The sequence below is a fragment of the Rhipicephalus sanguineus genome, chromosome 4 (assembly GCF_013339695.2).
Source record: "Rhipicephalus sanguineus isolate Rsan-2018 chromosome 4, BIME_Rsan_1.4, whole genome shotgun sequence".
In the NCBI taxonomy this organism is placed as follows: Eukaryota; Metazoa; Arthropoda; class Arachnida; order Ixodida; family Ixodidae; genus Rhipicephalus; species Rhipicephalus sanguineus.
In genome coordinates this window covers 120,526,855-120,546,006 of record NC_051179.1, presented here as the reverse complement: position 1 = coordinate 120,546,006, position 19,152 = coordinate 120,526,855, and the positions used below count along the sequence as shown (strand labels likewise).

Genomic DNA, 19,152 nt, shown 5'->3' with positions numbered 1-19,152 from the left:
GCGCGCCTTCTTTCAAAATTCGTCACATCCCTGACACGTGTCGTTCCGGTGTTCCGCCACGCTTTGTGCGTGGCGGGCGCCGTCACTTTCGTATTCGCTCTTGAAATTTGATGCTGAAGATCTCGAACTATGTGGAACATTTGTGATTTCTAAAAAAATGGGTATGCCATGAATTATCATGCACTACAACTTTCTAATATAAACAACTGCGTTTAAGTCAATCAATAAAAAGTTAAATAACGACTTTTTCCTAACTAGTCCTGTCATGGTCATTTTAGCTGCGGGAAAGTATTTCCGCCTCGACACAGATTTCATGTGCGAAAACGACAGGCGCCTGACTGTCATAGATTTTTATAACAAATCTGTATTGTCTAACAAAAAAAGCACCCTCTATATGTGTAATGTCTGTATATGTAGGAACAGGACACTGATATTTATTATTGAAACGTATACGGATTCTATAGGTGATATATTATTTTCACGACACACCATGTCGGCTGCCGTTGCAAACTATCGCTAATTACCAGATCGCGCGGCCTTTCGCAGCACAATTTATGCGGTAAATTATTTAGCATTGTCAGCACATCACAAAGAGATTTGCGAAATAACCCTGCAGACGTGCCCTGACAGCTTGGCATTTCTTCAGCCAGTAAACAAGCTGTTAATGCCATTGCGTCAGAACGGCAACACATATTTGCGAAATGGGGCAGGGTTTGCATGAGCTTTCGCGTGCCACCCGCTTTATTTTTAGAGCCATAGTCGCCGCGGTATATTGAACTACACCCAAAACATATTTTGAATAGGATCAGAGCATGTTTTAATTTTTAAGAAGGCGCGTACACGCTTTTTGCATCGTTTTCGCTTCGCGGCACAGATTGCTTAGAGCGCGACCTCTGGAGAGTCTATAACAGCACCTATTTGCGGGTTGATATCTGTTGTGCAGTCGCCACGGGCATCGAGAGTGGAGCCTGCCATCTGGCTTCCTGTCAGTTGTTGATAGTTATGTATGAGCAGTGCGATGTGCGCACAGCTGTGTGTGTTGTTTGCCTTCAAACAGCAGCTGCGCAGCACCGTTGCTTGCCGAGCTCGTTTTCGTTATTCTTTCGCTTAGTGAGGTTGAATGTAACAGTGACATGCCCTGAACTCATTCCCCGTTGTAAACTGCAAATGTGGTATAATCCCGTCTTTCACTGTCGGTAACAAGCGCATGGAGGAATCTGAGCGATCTCATCTGCCCAGCACTACGCCGGTACGTAGAGTTACACGCATGAACATATGCTCATATTTTATATGAACTAATACGCATTATAATGCGGCAGTCGCAAGTTTCGAACGTATGTATACGAATACGGTGACTCATGGCTATCCATTTTCTCATCGGTGCGACGGTAGCATAAAGGAGGTGTTTAACGAATACATACCACAGCAGACACAGTTAATTCCATATTTTCTGCTTGTGCTGTCGTAAAAAATAGTGCACATTTGTGCACAGTGCTCGTTGTTTCCTTGGCGCGAATATTCATACATATCATGCCTTTTATTAGAAAACTATCTCTATTCTAGCAAAATTATTGTTGAACCTACTTTACCGTAGCTTGATGTGCTGTAATTGGTCATGCATTTCTTTGTTCTCTGCGGTAACATTTATTAACGAAGCAATAATAAGTAGTACAACGAAACCTATGTTTAGTGGACTTGCAAGCGGCACGATTGTTGTACTTTGCTCAATTCAGTTCATAAATTTATTTAATTTGACCGCACGTGAAAGACGATCAATTGCTTTGATTTCTGTGCGAGGGAATGGAGTTATCAATGGAAATACCTTTCGCGCATGAGGCACTTAAAAAGAAAAAATATCTTCGGAATACCGCTTTGAATGCCGTGTGTCTCATTTAAGAGAACCACAAAATATTAGGGGGGATGTTTAGAACAAGCCTAGTTGGGGCCATAGCGATGTGGCACGAACGTCTGCGCTCACGCGGCCGAGGTAGAGGCGTCGTGGAATGGAGTTTTCGAAATGCGACATCAGCGCAAGAACCACACCCACAGCCTAGCGAGCAGAAGCAGTCCAAATTGGGCTCGTCCTCGAACAGAAGGACCGCGACTGGCGCGTGTCCCTCCGTCTGCACCAGGGTTCTCACACACCCGGCCTGCAGATGACTGTCATCGTCCCAAGTTTTTTTTTTCTAATTTGCTTAACAAATATGTTCATGAGCTACACATACGCGACTGGTCTCACGTGTCCATTTCTTCAGGCATCCCGTACGATCATTGTGTGGTAAATCGTAACGGTAGACTAAAAAACTATATTTCAGAGTCGGCATCCAGATTTTACTCATTCTGGGGATCATTGTCGATATGTTGCCCAAAACCTGACGTCAAGTGCCCTTCAAGATTGACCCGTACAGCAAATATGTAAAGGCCTGGTTTCATAGGGCAACGGTAGTTGACATTTTGCTCAAACTGAACCGCGTGCCCCCGCCCCGCCCCCTTCTTTATGAACGTTCTTTATCTTACGGGCCCATCGTGACTGCGGCTGACTGCCACTTTCGGCCCGCTAGCTGACTTTGAGACCCTGATCTAGGCTGTGCGTGCTTGGCGGGGCCATCGACGCAGGACCGGTGTGGTGCACGCGCCGCACCCTTCTTCACGGCCCTACTGCTACGCGGTGGGAGGACATGCGCGCGCATCATTTGTCACAACAAAAAATCTTAGAAACGATGTATTTTGTCCACAAATGTTTAGAAAAATAGATACTAAGTGCGCCAAAATATAAGTTGAAAGTAACCTGAGGCCAACCTTACATATCGTCACCAGAAGGGGGTCATAAGTAGACAATTTGGGGTAATGTAGCCACTAATGGCAACACGCATATTTGCCCTGTTTTTATGGGCGGGGGTAGTTTCCATGGGTGATGGACACTGAGAATGCCACACGGCTTTTTCACACTGAGACTGAGCGCCTATGCGGAAATTGAGTGTATCAGTGTTGGCTAATGTTGCCTAGTGATTGGCTAGTGGCGGCTCATGTGGAGAGAAGGAGGGAGGGCCTGAGAGGAGGAGGAGGAGGAGAGGAAAGAGGTCAGCCTGTGGACGGGAAAAGGATGGGAGGGAACCAGGGCGAAGACGTTAAAGGAACGAGGGTGATACAGATGGGGCATTCTCTGCGACACACAGCTCATGCTTCGGCAACATGTCGCTTGAATACTATTACGCGACCCAAAATATAGGATTGTTTCCTCTTGTTTCATTCCGACCGAGTGCTCTTTTCTACGCTCTCCCTGCTGCTGTTACGTGCTAAACCACATGCAGCTCTGAGCTCTTTGTCATGAGAGCTCCGAGCCCTTTGTTAACAAGGCCATGTGGTAGTGACTTGAGACCTGGGCAGTATCGCGATGCAAGAGCATCGTGATAATGCTTAGAGATACTTCTGTCTATCCGTATTTATATATCCACATCTATTTGAAAAATGTATTTGTGTCACCGTAGCAAAGTGCTTTCGCGATGCATAGAATGTACCGCGATTACTGTGGAAGACATGGGCATCCCGTTCCTTTTTTTGTCCTAAATAAGCTGACGTGTATCCAATGGGGAAAGGAGGACTTCTTTGTGCTATGGCAAGCAAAGGCGCCATCGATCGGCGACACGGAAAAGGTGGTACTCCAAGCACAGAAAATGCCCCATGCGGCAAAGAGCTCGACGCTGATGACGGCAAAATCGCGGAGGTCGGCATCTGCCGACGAAAGTCGCTGGCACGCAAGGGCGCCGCAGCACCGCTAATTTCTTTCGCTACCCAGATGACACGATAGGAGATATGGCCATGGTGCTGGACTATTCGGCCTTGAAGGCGGTTTTTATTGGTTATAATGCGAAATTGCACTCGTCCGCAGCGGCCGACTTTTCGCATTGGCGAGTCTTGTGTTGAGTCTGAAGCGACACTGTCTAGAAGGCCGCCAATTTGAGAAACTGCTGTTGGTCAAGTGCAAACACCGCAGGTACCTTCTAATAACACCATTTAGCTTCTCCGCAAAACATATCTCTTGCGCTAAATAAATGTGTGTTTTTTCCTTAATTCACTGGTGATCGTTAGTGCTTCGAGCGGTATGCTCGACTGGGAAGTTTCGGCTAATTTCAATGTGCTGCAACGTTAATAACAACTGTTTGCTGCACTCAGTAAATGCGTTTCCAGAGCATAAGCGTCCCCGAAATAAAAAAAAAAAGTTACACAGTATCTGTATTCCTGTATCGGCATTCCGTGACACTGTTTCGTCTTTGGCAGCAGTATCTACGGAATATCCCGTTACATCAAACACATATGTATCTCAGTAACCGTATTTAACGCTTCTAGCAAGCATATTTAGATATCTGTACTTCGGAATACGTTTCTGAGTATCTGCCCACGCGCGCCGCATGCTGAGCGGGATGGCCATAGGTAGTGCTGTCGTAAAGATAGTCGCCGACTTTAGCTGCAGGGTAGCCAAACTTGGAACACCCAAATCCTATGCATTAATCACCCGGGTCTCTCGTCTCCAGCAGCAAAGTTCTCGTTGCCGTGGAAAGGACGTTCGCCGCCAGGGTATATATAAATGATAATGCTGTGTTTGGTATCGCATGGATGACGCGTCGTTCATGTAAACTGGATGAATAAGGGGCTGCCCCGTAGCTTAAGAATACGCCCCTCCATTCGTGTCAAAATCTAAACCCTAGAGCGACTCCTAATATACACGCACGGTAAGTCCCTGTGCTGCCATATGTCTTGAGATAAGACCATAACTCCGGCCTCTCAATGGGGGTTCCCACGCCGGGCTTTGATTGCAAGTTGAACGAAAGTGGCAGCTAACGGTGACGCAGAGAGAACATAATGACACTGTGTGGGTGGAGCTTCGCACACGACTAAGACTAAGACGCACAAAATACGATGCTTGTATTTGCGTGTCTCGTTTAGTCCTAGTCCTGTGCGCTGCTTCACTCATGCGGTATGACGATCAACCCTTACTCGTCCTGTCGTCCACTTTCCAGAGCTTCAATTAGGACGTATCAAGCATTCTAGTCATGTCTTGGCTAATAGCGCTGGCATGTTTGGAACCAATGAGGAGTCTTTGGCAATAGCTGTGCTCAAGTTCAGAACCAATGAACGGGTGCTGAGAAAGAAAAACTGCAATTTCAGTAGACATCGCTGCGTACTGGTATAGGGAAATGATTCTGAAATATAATATCTAGCTTTTCGTGAGATAGTGAACTCCTAACCCATTTTAATGGCTAGTCGGAAGCCGTCTTCTCTTTTAAGATGATAGAAACACGTTATAAACAGCGCGTATATACTAGAAACATTGTTTGAAAATATCTCTATATTTTCAATTTGCCATGAAATTGCAGCAAGCACTTGGGATAACGGCACAAGGAACGCCTGCAGATCCTACTGGGCCGAGCAATCCTTGTCATGAACCCGCAGACTACAAGGATAGGTGTTGGAGCGTGCCGATAGCGATGGCAGCTGCTGCATTCTTTCTGCTCTTGCCGCAGTCATGCTTCGGTATAATCTTCGTGCAATTCATGGACAAATTCAGCGTTAACAGGCAGTGGGCTTCGTGGCCTCAGAATGTGGCCGCCATGACGGCACATTTAGCAGGTGAGATTGTGAACGCTGAGCAAGTTGTTTAGCCCTGCAGCTACGTGCCATATTTAAGGTAATATTATGAGGCGCGCCCTGTTGACAAATTTCACCTACCTAACAATTCTGACCACCAGATGTTCTTTTTGAATAGCTGGATAAGAAAAGTGGGGCTTTACTAAAATGCCGCCCCTTCTGGCCGGGAAAAAAACGAGCGCACTTGAGGTGGCCAGCCAGACCCGCCGCCTGTAATTGCGAAACCATTAAGGCGGACGAGCCCGGTTTTTCTGGTAACCAAACGGAGCGTCGCCGAACAGTGTGGCGTGAATATTTGCAGATCAGGCAAGGAGCTACCTGATCTGCAATTTTGTTAGAGCCGCAGCACATGTTTTGGAAAGGAAAACGACATCAGGTTTGTGCACGACACTATCGCACGTCTGTGGAGCGCGCGATCCCATGAACATTTGCACAAAGGAATTCATGAAGTCGGTATTGGGAAAATAATGCGTTGGACAGGTTTTGTGTTTTTATGGGTGCAGCAACTTATCACAGTGCAGAAATGCGTTGGTGCGTTGGATATTTATATTTAAATATAACCAGTTTGAATATGACCTCTCCTAGGCCAAACATTTTGTTGTAGCAGCAGACGCTTACAAAGAGCAGTTCCCGCTGAATGGGGCCTCAGTCATCTAGAAAGATCTACATCGCTTTAGTCCTGGGACTTCAAGAACGTAAAAAAAGTTACTTTTGCAGCTTCTTCTTCACCTACCGTGAACGCTGCTTACAACAGCATGGAGAAACACACACGTAAAAAATTGATAATGTTTAGTTAGGCAGGTTAACTGTGTTCGTCGAACGCCAATCCCGACGTTTAATAGCGACAATGACATTCTTTCAGGTACACTTGCTTTTATTCTAGAGCGCTTCCTGAGTACCTATCAGGTTGTTGTCGTAAGCGCCATACTCACGTCGCTGGCGCTAATTGGCTCTGCTTTTTCCCCTGACATGGCTTGGATGACCGTCACGTTCGGTGTTCTTCAAGGTAAGAAATAAATGCATGCAAAATTCCTCTCAAATCACTCTGCGCTTGTACTGAAATGTTTACTGTATATATCGACAACCAACGGGTGATGCAGCTGCTGCATTAAAGGGGTACTGACACCTTCTTTCGAAGGCGAGTTTACTGTGCCATACATATCTCCTTTATGCAGAGACGGCTCTGAGTAAGTGTGAAACTCAGAAAATGCTGATAAGGTATTTTAATTTGATATTAAAGTCAATTTTTCATGGCGAACCTACTGACATCGACACTAGCTTGACGTCAGGCTACAGTACAAATTCTGGTGGGTGACTTCACGCAGCAGTCTGGCTAGTTGTGATGACGTTAGGTACCAAAACTTCCAAGATGGCCGCTTGTGCATCATCAAAACTTCCAAAATAGCCGCTTGTGCGTCACCAACGGAGCCACGTTGCGGAGCGGCCGTGGAAACGTCATTGTATATTGTGCGAGCACGTGACGAGAAGCTCATACCGTGTTGTGACGTCAGGGTACAGTAGGAACCGAAACTAGCTTTTAAAAACATACTGTAATTACTTTTTCAGGGCGAACTCGCGCTTAGCACTACCTTTTCTAGGCTCTTGAGGGCTTGAACTTTCATTTGACGCAAAAAAACGACAACTGAAAATATTCGTGTCAGTACCCCTTTAAGCTCCAGCTGCATTTTGCCATTCCAATTCAACGTGAGTTTCCTTCTCTTAATGTACGCGCCGCTTTACTTGTAGTGAGTGTAACCCGCAGCAGTATCGGCGATGTTTTACTCACCACGCCAGGATAACGCTGGCATGCCAGAAACACAAGCCTATGTCGTTCGCTAGTCATATTGACGAACGGAGGCCCGCACAGGGGAATCACATATGGTTTGAAGTGAGTGAAATATTTCAGCGTAGAAATTCATATCCCTCAGGGCGACCAAGTCTGAGCTCGTAGAAAAAGTGGTGATGTCTAGGTGTTCGAAAGTGAACAAGTAATACGGAATAACAATGCATTTGACTGACAACCTCAATGTAATGTAATGAGTGTCTTGTGAGAGCTTGCGCTTTCGCCTGTGATTCCAAAGCGTTAGCTAATTAGAGTGTAACTTTTTTTTTTACTTTTAAACAAGCCATATGTGCACATGCTCATGGCATACTGACTTGCCAAACGTAAGCATAACTATAGTCTGAAATGTGTTGTACATTACCTTGTCTTTTGCGACACAAGTAATGTATACATTGCTGTGGTTCTTTGCTGATAACTTAAGGTGTGTTGCCCCTTTCCTGAAATATGGAGTGGGACCATTTTGCTTCCCTTGGTGCATGAAACCACCAATGCAACTTTTTGCTTGGCAACCGCACCCACATTCAAGGTTTCATTTCGTCCTTGAGTCGTCATCATTGGTCGGCAACTTGTTCGACTACGGCGAGTCATGCTGCAACCTCAATAGAGTACTTGCAATTTTTCATATTGTGCACCACACTCGATACTCCAATCTTGCTTTTTATTGCGGGTAAGTTACAATAGATTTAGAAAAATTAATAAAACAATGTCTGCGAAATGCATATTGATTTTAAAAACGTACATTTCTTTTATGACTTGAGAAACCAGGTTACGTAAGCACTTTGAACAGAAATCAAGTGACGATTCCAGGTTTAGAGTCGTTGGAGGAAGTTCACTGTAGAGCACTGCACGGGCTCGCGCCTACCCCAAAACCCGGGCCCGACCCGGCCCACGAACCGAGCCGGGCCGGGTAAACAAGTTTTTTCACGGCGGGCTCGAGCCTGAAGCTCCGGGCTTAAGGCCGGGCCTAGGTTTGAGGTGGCGTGCTGGGGTCGGGCGGGGCTTGGACATTGCTTAGTTCTTAAAGGGACACTAAAGTGAAACAATGAATCGGTGTAGACTGATAAACTGTACTCTGAGAACTCGAATGTCAATAATTTCACCGCCATAAATTTATTATTAGCGGAGGAAATCAAGGTCATAGTTCCATTTTTAAATTTCGCGCCGAAATCTCGGCGCGTGGCGTCAAGAATTTCCAACTGCATTCGTCGTATTTTGGGGACATTGGCTGAACCGAACTTCTTGAAACTTGGTATGTTAAGTCTATGGCCTTCTCAGAGTTAATGTAGTTCATTTTTAGCGATTAGGGACTACGTAGGCCCCAGTAGACGACGCCAGAATCTATGATGTCACGGCATTGGCTGCGCGAATATCATGGTGGCGTCGCCAGCCGCATTTTCTTGTTGCTCGTTTTCTGCTTCCCAAGAATCTTGTCGCGGCGAGTGTGCTAGTTTTGGAATTCTGAATAGTAATTTACTCATAATAGAAAAATCGTTTTTAATGTCCCGTTAGGTTTGCTCTACATGCGTTGTGCATACATATACGCCCTACATTTCATCTAAAAAACGCTTTTTTATGTGGGGCAAGCTATTTGGAGAATTTCTATGAGGAAGAAGTGCCGAATTTCTTTGGCTTCTGCATATGGGCTACTAGATTTACCTGAAACAGACGAGCTAAAAGTCAATAGACCAAGCGCCTATATAGTTAACATATCTCACTATATTCTGTGCTTTAGTTTTATTGGTTATTATTTTATATCCTAAATGTTATTATGTAATCGCAATAATAAATGTAATATAATAAATTCATGCCTATAACTTACCATTGCAAGAGCGATCACAGAACTCCAAAGCCGGGAAACATTCTTGAGTGTTCCAGCCCTCCTCTAAAACGAAAGGACTGCGCGTAGTCTCGTGACATTGAATCCCTATGAAGACACATTCTTTTTCCGTGCCTCCGCGACGGCTCCCACTGCTCATTTGACGCGAGATGGACATGCACAACCTGCTTTGTGTGCCTATATTGCTGACGTCTGAGCTTGTGTCTTGTTCCGCTATATCAGGAGTCTGAAACTCACCTCCGCTAACCGGCCGCACTCAGAAAAATTTACTCCCGCAAGGGACAGGAAGTGACGATGGTAGGATCGGGGGGTATAGGTTGCACAAAATATCAGCTTCAAACGTTGTCATTTGAAAGAAGACTTTTCCCATATATCATATATTGGTCATTCATTAAGGGTATTTGGCGCAGGATTCCAACAACACATCAATACCTATTCCCAAAATTACTAAAATCAGGATGCCGATTCCGAAATATACAGCTTTGTTTCACGGTTATGTATCAGCTCATGGTGGCCGCAGGGTTTGCCTCACAAAAATCTGCTTTAGACCTGTCGTGCCTGTCTGTCACAAGAACGTACTTATGAAGAAATGTTTAAAAATGAGACGAATACAGTCATGTGCGGGCCGTGGGCAGCGTGTTTGAGGCGCCTAGTTATATAAGAGCAAGAGCTACATGACACTGCCGCAACAGCGTTGGAATGTGCAGGAATTGCATAGCTCAATTAAACAAAGCGTGCGGCAAAGTATATTTGCTTGACGTAATGTACCCTTACCACGAGCCATATTCATCTAATGAGTAAACGTCGAGAAGCTCAGTCTGTATCATCAAACTGGAACAAACCCCGAAAATAGATCGAAATCGCTTCGCCCACCTCCTGCCAGTCCTACCCGCGTAGTCGAATGGCCATCTTCTACCGTTACAACATCGTTCGGACCACCATTAAAATATGGGAAGAAGAAGAACACGGCGCAAGCCGTGCATAACATGCACTGCTTAAAACTACAAGGAAAAGCCCTCAAAGAGGAGCTTGATATATGATATTGAAGAGTGGCACAAGTTTCGGGAACGAGATAAATGATGGAATGAGCTGAACAGCTATGTTCATTCTGCAGAGGTCCGCAAATACATCCTAAATTTACTCCAGCGCTAGAAGTCTAACAACAACGAGCGCGGATGCCTTCACAATTCGCAAGGCAGATGCTGTGTACCCCTGCGGCTGGCGCAAGCAGTGCGAGAAACTTTGGCGCGGCAGGATATGTGATGAAACCGCCCACGGAGTGCTTAAAGCCGTAATCTCCAGATAATTAAATTTTTTTCGCACAATCACAAGTGAAAAAATAAACTATAAGCTATGCCACAAAATCTTCTGCGGTGTATGTACTAGCAGTGGTGTGATATATAAAAAGAATGCTATGACAAATAGTTGTTTTGTTCCTTTCGGCTGCCCGTACGTATTCCTAAAAAATGCACGTGGTGCACGCGGGTCGCTATAATTTTTACCTACGTTAGGGTATTTACAACAAAGGTCCCAAATTTGGCTTTTTCTCTCTGTCTCTTTTGCTGTGGCAAGGCACTACTATGCTGAAGACAGGTGTGACATATCCAGAAGTGTGTACGATTGGCTTTGTCGTTAGTGTTGTAACTTGAGAAGGACGGAAACCAGAATAACTTTACAGCAGGGGCTTAACTGCTTTATTCGACGAATCAGCGGCGTCTCGGTACAAGGCACAAAACATAAGACGACGATACAGATAGTGGCCGTGCGCACCGATCTTTTCTACTGATAGCATCCAGCTTGCCGTTGCCAAACGGCCTCGTTGCGAGGAAGTATTCGGACGCAACAGTTAGAACATGCTTTAAAACATTTATTGACAGCGCAATCAAAACAAAGTGAAGAGAGCGTTCTGTTCACCGTCTCCTGTGTTTTAATTGCGCTCCCTATCGAAACTGAACTCATGCTGCAAATCACTTTCCTTGCTACAATATTGCTGCGGAACGCCCGTGATGATCCCCATTGGGTTTGCAGAAAAGACAATAGGTGCAGTACACTGCTGCCGAACAAACGTTCATCGTACCTAGTACGTCCGCTCGACTGTTTCCACCGTAGTCCCCTTTTTACCAGAAATTTGAGTAGGTTAAACCATAATTGTTAGCGAAGCGAGCGCCAACAAAGCGTAGATATTTGCCACTTAAAAAGCCTAGCTGTCGATTCGATGTTCGGGCAATACCACCTAGGTTATTGGCTCGGACCCCTGTCGGGCCTGATCGGCGGTCGGACTGGGCCGGGCCGGGTAGATATGAAAGTTTCTACCGGGTTCGGGCCGGGCCCGGGTCTCGCTTTGAGTCACCGGGCCAGGTTCGGGCGTATAATCACAGCCCGTGCAGTGCTCCAGTTCAATGGCGCATGGGGCGTGTAGCGCTGCAAAGTGTTCCGTTATTGTTCTTTGTTTCGTTGCCGTGTAAAACTCCACTATTCTCCTGGAACAACTCCGTTGTAACAACGCAATATTCGTTATTGCTTGCATGGCTAAAAGCAAAACAAAAAACATCGTTTTTCATGTGCTAAAAAAGTACCCAATGAAATCAGTATTTCCCTTTAGGCTTCGGATACGGACTCTTCATTATTACTTCCACGGTGTATACCCTGCCGTATTTCGACAAGTACCAGGCCTTCGCAAGTTCTATGAAGTTCGGAACCTGGGGACTGGCGGGAGTCATCGGCCCGTTTATTTTGTCGCGACTCGTGGACACGTTCGGCCTGAACGGGGCGCTGCTGATGTTAGGAGCACTCAATTTGCAAACATTGCCGATTATAATGTTGGCCAAGAACCCATCGCCACTCCACATCTGGGGGCTGAAATCTCACACCGACAGCGCTCCATGTGACGGGCAACCTCACGATCCGGTCACCTCAAGCGGCTCGAGGACCTCCAGTAACATGTGAGCATAACTTCGGACACGGCTATTCACATGAGACAAATAAAATGTGGACGGCATTTTATACAAATGATGAAATGAGCGAGAGAATATTCATACATGTCGGAAATTTAGCGCTAATAGAGGCAAACACGACGGAGGAGCACGTGGCACGCATGCTTGCTATCTATCAAATGAAATCTTCTTTGCAAAAGATGGGCCTTTGTCACTTTATTTCTGAAAACGTTGCGCATGCGTTAACCTACGTAGAGAAGCTGTACAGGAAAAATTATACTCTCAAGAAAAATTACGTATATGATGTTATATGTGGTGTAAGCATGCTTTGAAGTACATAATTTGGAGGGCGATAACACGGCGGTGCAGACGATAAGAACAAGAAGGTAGGTGGCGTCGTGAAGTTAAGAAAACTGCAAATATTGCATGGCATAACAAACCCCTGAGGCATGACAAATGCGTGAGGAAGTTAGCGTGTTACTAACAGAAGAAGAGTTTGAATATTCTTAGTGAGGCGCTACCGTACTAGTTACGTAGAACTTTATGAACACATCGTACTGCATATGCCGTTTAGTGTGTTCACATCATCATCAAGTTCTGTTCATCAAGTTCTGTTAACAGCATGGGCACATAGTCAGCTACCCATTGAAAAAAAAGACTAACCAAATACCGCATTACAATATGGTACTGGATGCTCTGAAAGATTCAATACGCGCTCTGATGAAAAAAGTCAGCCGTTTTTTTTTCTGTAAGATAAAGGTGATTCAGAAGATTCGCGTGGGCGCTGGATATAGACTACCCTATTCTTTCTGAAAATATTTATTGTGTTCGGTGTAAATAAGTGAGGTGACTAGCACAGCTAACGGCTTTCATTTCTAGGAGCTAAAGTATAGTGATTTTTATTTTGTTGCGTCCTATTTTATTAAGCTCAAATTTAGATCCACTAAAAATTAAATGACTTTGTTAGAAGAGGGTCAAGAGCAGGACACTTGGCTACAGGGAAATAACCCTTTCGGCCCTGGCGTCGTCAATTGACGACACCGCACAAAAGTTCCCTTAGAACCTCGGAAATGAAACCAAAACTGCCCATTCTTGGGGAAGTACTCCTTCAATGATCCCCACTGTGACTGACACAAAAGTTGCGACATATTTGCGGAGCTGGGAGCCACAAATACGAAAAAGCTTGACCGAAGTCATGGGTGACGCCAAGGCGGGTCAGGTGAGGCGGCTAAGCGCCGTTTTTGGGGCGTCGTACAGAAGCTGTTTCAAGGAGTATCACACTGAAAAATGACACGTGGTTCACATTTTGTGTACTCTAGCGAGTAGCAGAAATAAAGAAGTCATTTTCCTAATTTCACAACCACTGAGCCCTGATGACCTAATTTGATTCCATGCTAATTAATTCATAAATACTTGCACTACTGGCACAATTTTTTGTTTGTGGCCTTCTGAGGTCCTAACTATTAGAAAACACGCAAGAGATATGTATCTGGCCAAAATAAAAAAATCCAGGGCTGAAAGGGTTAATATGCAACTAGCTGAAGACTCGATAACCATGCAAACGTGCGAGTTCCGTGCGAATCGGTGAAACGTATTATGCCCGGCACTTCGTATTCTTGAAGTGTGTCAGCAGAACGGAATCCTGTATTTGAACGCATAAGAGTAACTGTTCTTGAGAGTGGATACTACGCCTTTCGATTTTTGGCATTATTTCAGAAGTTTACTATGCTACCATTCTAATAACTTTCACTGAACGGAATTAGCACGCAATACTAAGTTGACTTCGTTGTCGCATGAGAAAGAAGCTTAATGCCATCCTTATGTAACATAAAATTAACATCGTTGTCATTATTATTTACAATATTCATGTAGACGCTAAACAAAAGCGACCCAGCATCCGACTCTCAGCAACTCCACTCGCAATGTCAATCCGTTTTTCTATTGCATTAGATCACCTAGCTTGAATAGAAGGAACAGTAACTTGCTTTCTTGTATCAACATCATCTCTACATAGTTTTGTGTTGGAACCACTCGCAACTTTTCTAAATTCTGAGAATTCTAGAAGTTTCTAACGCCATATGAACATATAAACAAATACGTCAAATTTGTGTACGTCACTCTTTCACACAGTGTGCCTTTGTTGCTGAAAAGTCTATTTGCTGCGTGCGGTGGCCGAATGAATCATTCGTGCCTTCCACTCTGGCATATGTTACAGGCGGCCGCCATGCCAGAAAGTCAGCGATGTGCCAACGCCGTGCGACAACTTCAGTGCTTCGATAAGTCAAGCACTTCGGCTATTCAGAATTCCAGGGTTCTACGTCTTCCTGGTGGCGGCCGTGGTAGGGGACTACGCTGCAGTTCAATTTGGCACGACCGTCGTCGACCACGGCTTAGACAAAGGCATCGCACTAACCAAGGCCCAACTACTGACAACGTTTCTATTCTCGGGAGAACTACTCGGGCGACTTCTGCTGCCACTTTTGGCGGACGTCTTGGTAGTCAGCCACCGTGCACTATATGCGTTTAGTTTCTTGTGCATGTTCGCTTGCATGACCGCAGCACCTCACGTGTCAAGCTTTCTAGGCGTTGTCGCACTGTGCCTATGTGAAGGTGTCGCACAGGGGTACGGCATATGTATGAAGTACGTACTTCTCGCCGACATTCTTGGCGTCGAAAGCGTGGCAGTGTCCTTCGGTGTATTTGGAATCGCCGCGGTACCACTTTCGATCGTCAGCCCTAGAATAATAGGTGAGTGCCTAGCAGCTGTTAAGCTTTCTCAGACGTCATAATCATAATGCTTCATAAGACGTCATAATGCGTGGTACGGTCCGATCGGCGTTTTGAGCTATTCAGTTGTGTGTGCATATATCATCCTATTGCCACGCAACAGCGGCGGCATAGAGATATGCACGGCCACATTGAAGTTAGCAGTCTGACTTTGTACCCCCCAACTTGCGGCCACAAGGACCAGCAACAGCCTAGGCGCAATTGCCTTAGGTCTAGTTCTGTCGCCGTACTGTGTGTTTACTGCTAAACACAGATTTAGACAGCTCAAGAAAAACGTGCAAACGACACGCCTCAAAGGCTGGCCTCCTGCGCCGGAGTCTCGCAAAAAGCGTGGCGCCACCTCGAGGCGCAAGAAAGATAAAATTGAGTAGCCAAATCTAACCCACAGGTGTCAAAGATGCGGGTGGTTCCGAGCGATGAACTTGGTGAAAGACTCGTGGTACGGCGCAACACATTTATCAAACAAACGCACGGCACTGGGGAAATGTACAAATATACGAAAATAGTACCATCAATGCAAACAAATTCAGTCACTACTAACTTGACTGTCCTCCTCGTATAGCCTGGCTATTCTAGACTTATAATCACTGATGCGTTGGACCAGGTTTCCTTGTCAGCGCAGACTCGTGTGCGTTGTCAAAGTCCAGTCTGTGATCATTCACGTTCGGTCAATCGTCGCGGCACCCGACGCATTCGTCACTCTTGGGGTACACTCTACTGCTTTGGTGTGTCGTCCGTCGCGTGTGCATGCAGGCCGCCGTATCGCTTACGCAAGTAGCCTTTAGGCAGGGCTGGGCAGAGATACTCGGAAAAGTATTCCGGAATACAGATATCGAAATACATGGACTGGAAGCCTAAAATACAGATACTGAGATACATTTGGCTTTAACGTAACCGGATATTTTGGAGATACTTTCGCAATAAGACGAAAAAAGTATTCCGGAATACAGATACAGCAATACAGATACTGGAATACTTTTTTGTTTCAAGGATGCTCATACTCCGCAAAGACCTTTATAAGTGTAGCATAATGGTGTAAGTAAAATTGCAGTGCATTGATACTTTCAGTTCATTGATTTATTTATTACAGTACCTTCAGAGCCATTAAGACATTACAGAGGGGGCTGTTACAAAGTGCATAATTGGTAATAATGACATACTTACGCGTATCAATTGCTATGAAAAAGTACACTATTTCACAGCAAGAGTAACAAGCATTGGACACCGAAATCGACATACTTGGTGACAACAAAATTAGCTATGCTAGAAATGGCACAGTTTAAGTAAATCACTCGAACTCTCAGATCAGTAATGAACACCAGTGAATTGAGAAAAAAGTATACCTTTATTTTGCACATAAGATCTGCTCTGCTGAGAAGGTTGCTGTGTGAGCATCTCAAATAGGCTGTCTTCTAGACAGCGCTGCAGGTGAGCACAAATTTGTGTTAGCGAATAAATACCGCCTTCATAGCCAGGTAGCCCTGCAGCATGGCGATGGACGTTGGAAATTCGAGCCACACTCGCACGAGGTTGCCGTGTTCGTCACGCTCGATGTACCACAAGGTGCCCATGATTCGATTAACGAGGCCGTCGCTTACGTCGACGCTGGCCGTGATTACGTACGGCTTGCCGATGCTTAGGCAAATTGAGGCCGGCGGGCCACCCATCTCACTCGCGTTCATCTTGGCTGCCTTGCTCAGGGCGTACCTGTGTCCCTGCTTATTTTAAAGCCAGTGATGTTATCGCATGCGGGATGACATAACCATTGTCCGCAGCGTCGATGAAACGTGCGTTATAGCGGTGGACGTCCGCCTTGCTGTAGTATAGTCGTATGCCGTCAGGGCACTTAGTGGAGGCTTCTTCGCGTGTCACAAAGCGGCTCTCAATCAATCTGACGTCATCTTCCGTCAGCATGAGGCCATCGCGCATCCTCATACGAAATGAAGAGAACACTGCGTCATTCTGGCGGACCACGTCGAGGAGTGGATGGCAGTCGAGCGTCTTCGAGGGGTGTTCTGTTTTCATCTTCCTCACTTGCCTTGAGTTTCAATGTGAATTTTCGCCATTAATGTGTTGATTGAGACTGAATCACCTCTGGCACGTACCCGCATACCATGAACTGTGGTATGCGGGTATGTGGCACACGTGACGGAGGGAACGTGTTCCGTGACGCACGCGACAGCCGTTTTGCGCTATTCATATCCCGACCAGTGAATCGTGTTCGTTATACACTGATTCCCTGCTATGCCAATTTTGGTATATTACATGTTATGGAGGCGACGCGGAGAGCGTTCAGAGGTAGGCGGTTGAATGTAGATAGATAGATAGATAGATAGATAGATAGATAGATAGATAGATAGATAGATAGATAGATAGATAGATAGATAGATAGATAGATAGATAGATAGATAGATAGAAACGACCAAAGTGCCTGAGGTTCCGTAAGAAGTGCTTCGCATTTAATAAATAAACAAGCTCGCCTGGCAATACAAAACATCAAAATTATCACAGACGAAGGGTTGGCTACTGTAGAGAGGAAACTGTTTTGTGATGATATTCCTTTAATTGCATTGTGAATAATTTTTGGCGCAGGCGTCTTCCGTGATGCAGGAGGGTCATACGACGGATTTTATCGAATGCTGGGAGCCGTCAACTTAGCGACCGCTTTCCTGTTTGGCACGTTTGCTTTGTGGTACCGATTTCGAAGAAAAGCCGAGGACAGTATTGGTGACCCTGTCGTTTGTCCCATGGAGCGTTTCTAGGTGTTTCAGCCGAGGACAAATATACGATATTGTTTCTCACATGGCTATATTATGGCATGTTATGGTATGGTTTCACGGAGAGCATAAAGAAAAGAAAATTTTAAATTATCCATCACACTCTTTTTCTTTTTGGCTTCGCGAGGCATCTCTTCATATTTGTCCGTAGTAAGAATAATAAAAACTAATGCGCAGTCTCACATGACAACTACGAATAAAGTGAACAACATTTAGCAATGCTGATGTATATACAGGCCGCATGCATCTCTCCAATGTATAGAAACATGTTAAACCAAGACGACTCCCACAAAGTGTCACTTGCCTGACATCGCCATTTGAACGCGTAGCTAGCCGCAGTTACGTTTTTGCGTAGTTTTAGTCGAGTTGTCTAGAAATCTATAATTGCGATGGTGGACTTCAAAGGCAAGAAAGCTATACATAAAAAAAACCACGCGTGTCAGAGCACCAGAATGGTATATATCTCCGAGAAATTCATAGGAATCGGTGTGGCTGGTTTTCTTTCATTATTATGTGTGTATTAGTCTATTGTGGCTTTTAGATGTATGATGAACATGTTTAAATGCGTGTCCGTTTGTATACCGAGTGAATGAGAAAATTGTGTGTCCTTCCGTCCCTCTGTCACGTAAGAAGAATCGCTGTCAATGAAGAAAATGTGCGGAGGGATGGGAATAACTTGATTGAGACGTCTTGCAGGTTTTAGAGACCCGAGACAGGGCTCCCTCAAAAGGACGTCGAGGTCTTTTCGTGGGTCCGCTGGACGGCCCAGATTTGTTCCCCAATGTCTGAGCTGGGCAGCGCAGCCCACCTTCGCATAAAACACAAAATAGTGTATGGGGCGTTTCTGAGCTTCAGAACTTGAGTCCCCGCGGTCGCAAGCCGAGTGCCGTAACCGCCGCACTTTATTGCAACTTGAAATACATACATGCAGGGTGCCCCATCTAAATTTAGCGAGAGTTTAAAAATATGTAAAACTGTGTAAAAAAATACACATTTCACGGATATATTATAGGACATCAAACATTTATCCTGATCATGCTGTCGTAATATCGTATGGATATTAAGGCTGGATGTTATGTAGTACATTTACAAGATGTTCATTCCTGAAACACTCGCATCCGTACAGATGCGAGCGATTCATTATTAGCGCACTTCGAAAGCCAATAGGCGTCATATGTATGACGCCTATTGGCTATTGAAGAACGGTAATTATGCCCTCAAAGATGAACTCTCGACAGACTTTAAGCCACAATACATTTCGCTGACAGAGTGCTCACTACTGTTGCAACCTGAAAGACCCGAAACTAACTCTTACAAATCATTATTTTA

At 45.2% G+C, this 19,152-nt stretch overlaps 1 protein-coding gene across 1 annotated transcript; it reads left to right on the top strand.

The window, feature by feature from the left end:
* The first annotated feature begins 1,117 nt into the window (after positions 1 to 1,117).
* LOC119390624 (monocarboxylate transporter 11-like) lies at positions 1,118 to 17,869 on the top strand. The gene is made up of 6 exons (XM_037658233.2): positions 1,118 to 1,249; positions 5,376 to 5,628; positions 6,509 to 6,652; positions 11,929 to 12,268; positions 14,475 to 15,007; positions 17,639 to 17,869. The coding sequence occupies exons 1-6, from the start codon at positions 1,208 to 1,210 to the stop codon at positions 17,806 to 17,808; spliced, it is 1,482 nt and encodes a 493-aa protein (XP_037514161.1). The 5' UTR covers positions 1,118 to 1,207; the 3' UTR covers positions 17,809 to 17,869.
* Positions 17,870 to 19,152: the final 1,283 nt, after the last annotated feature.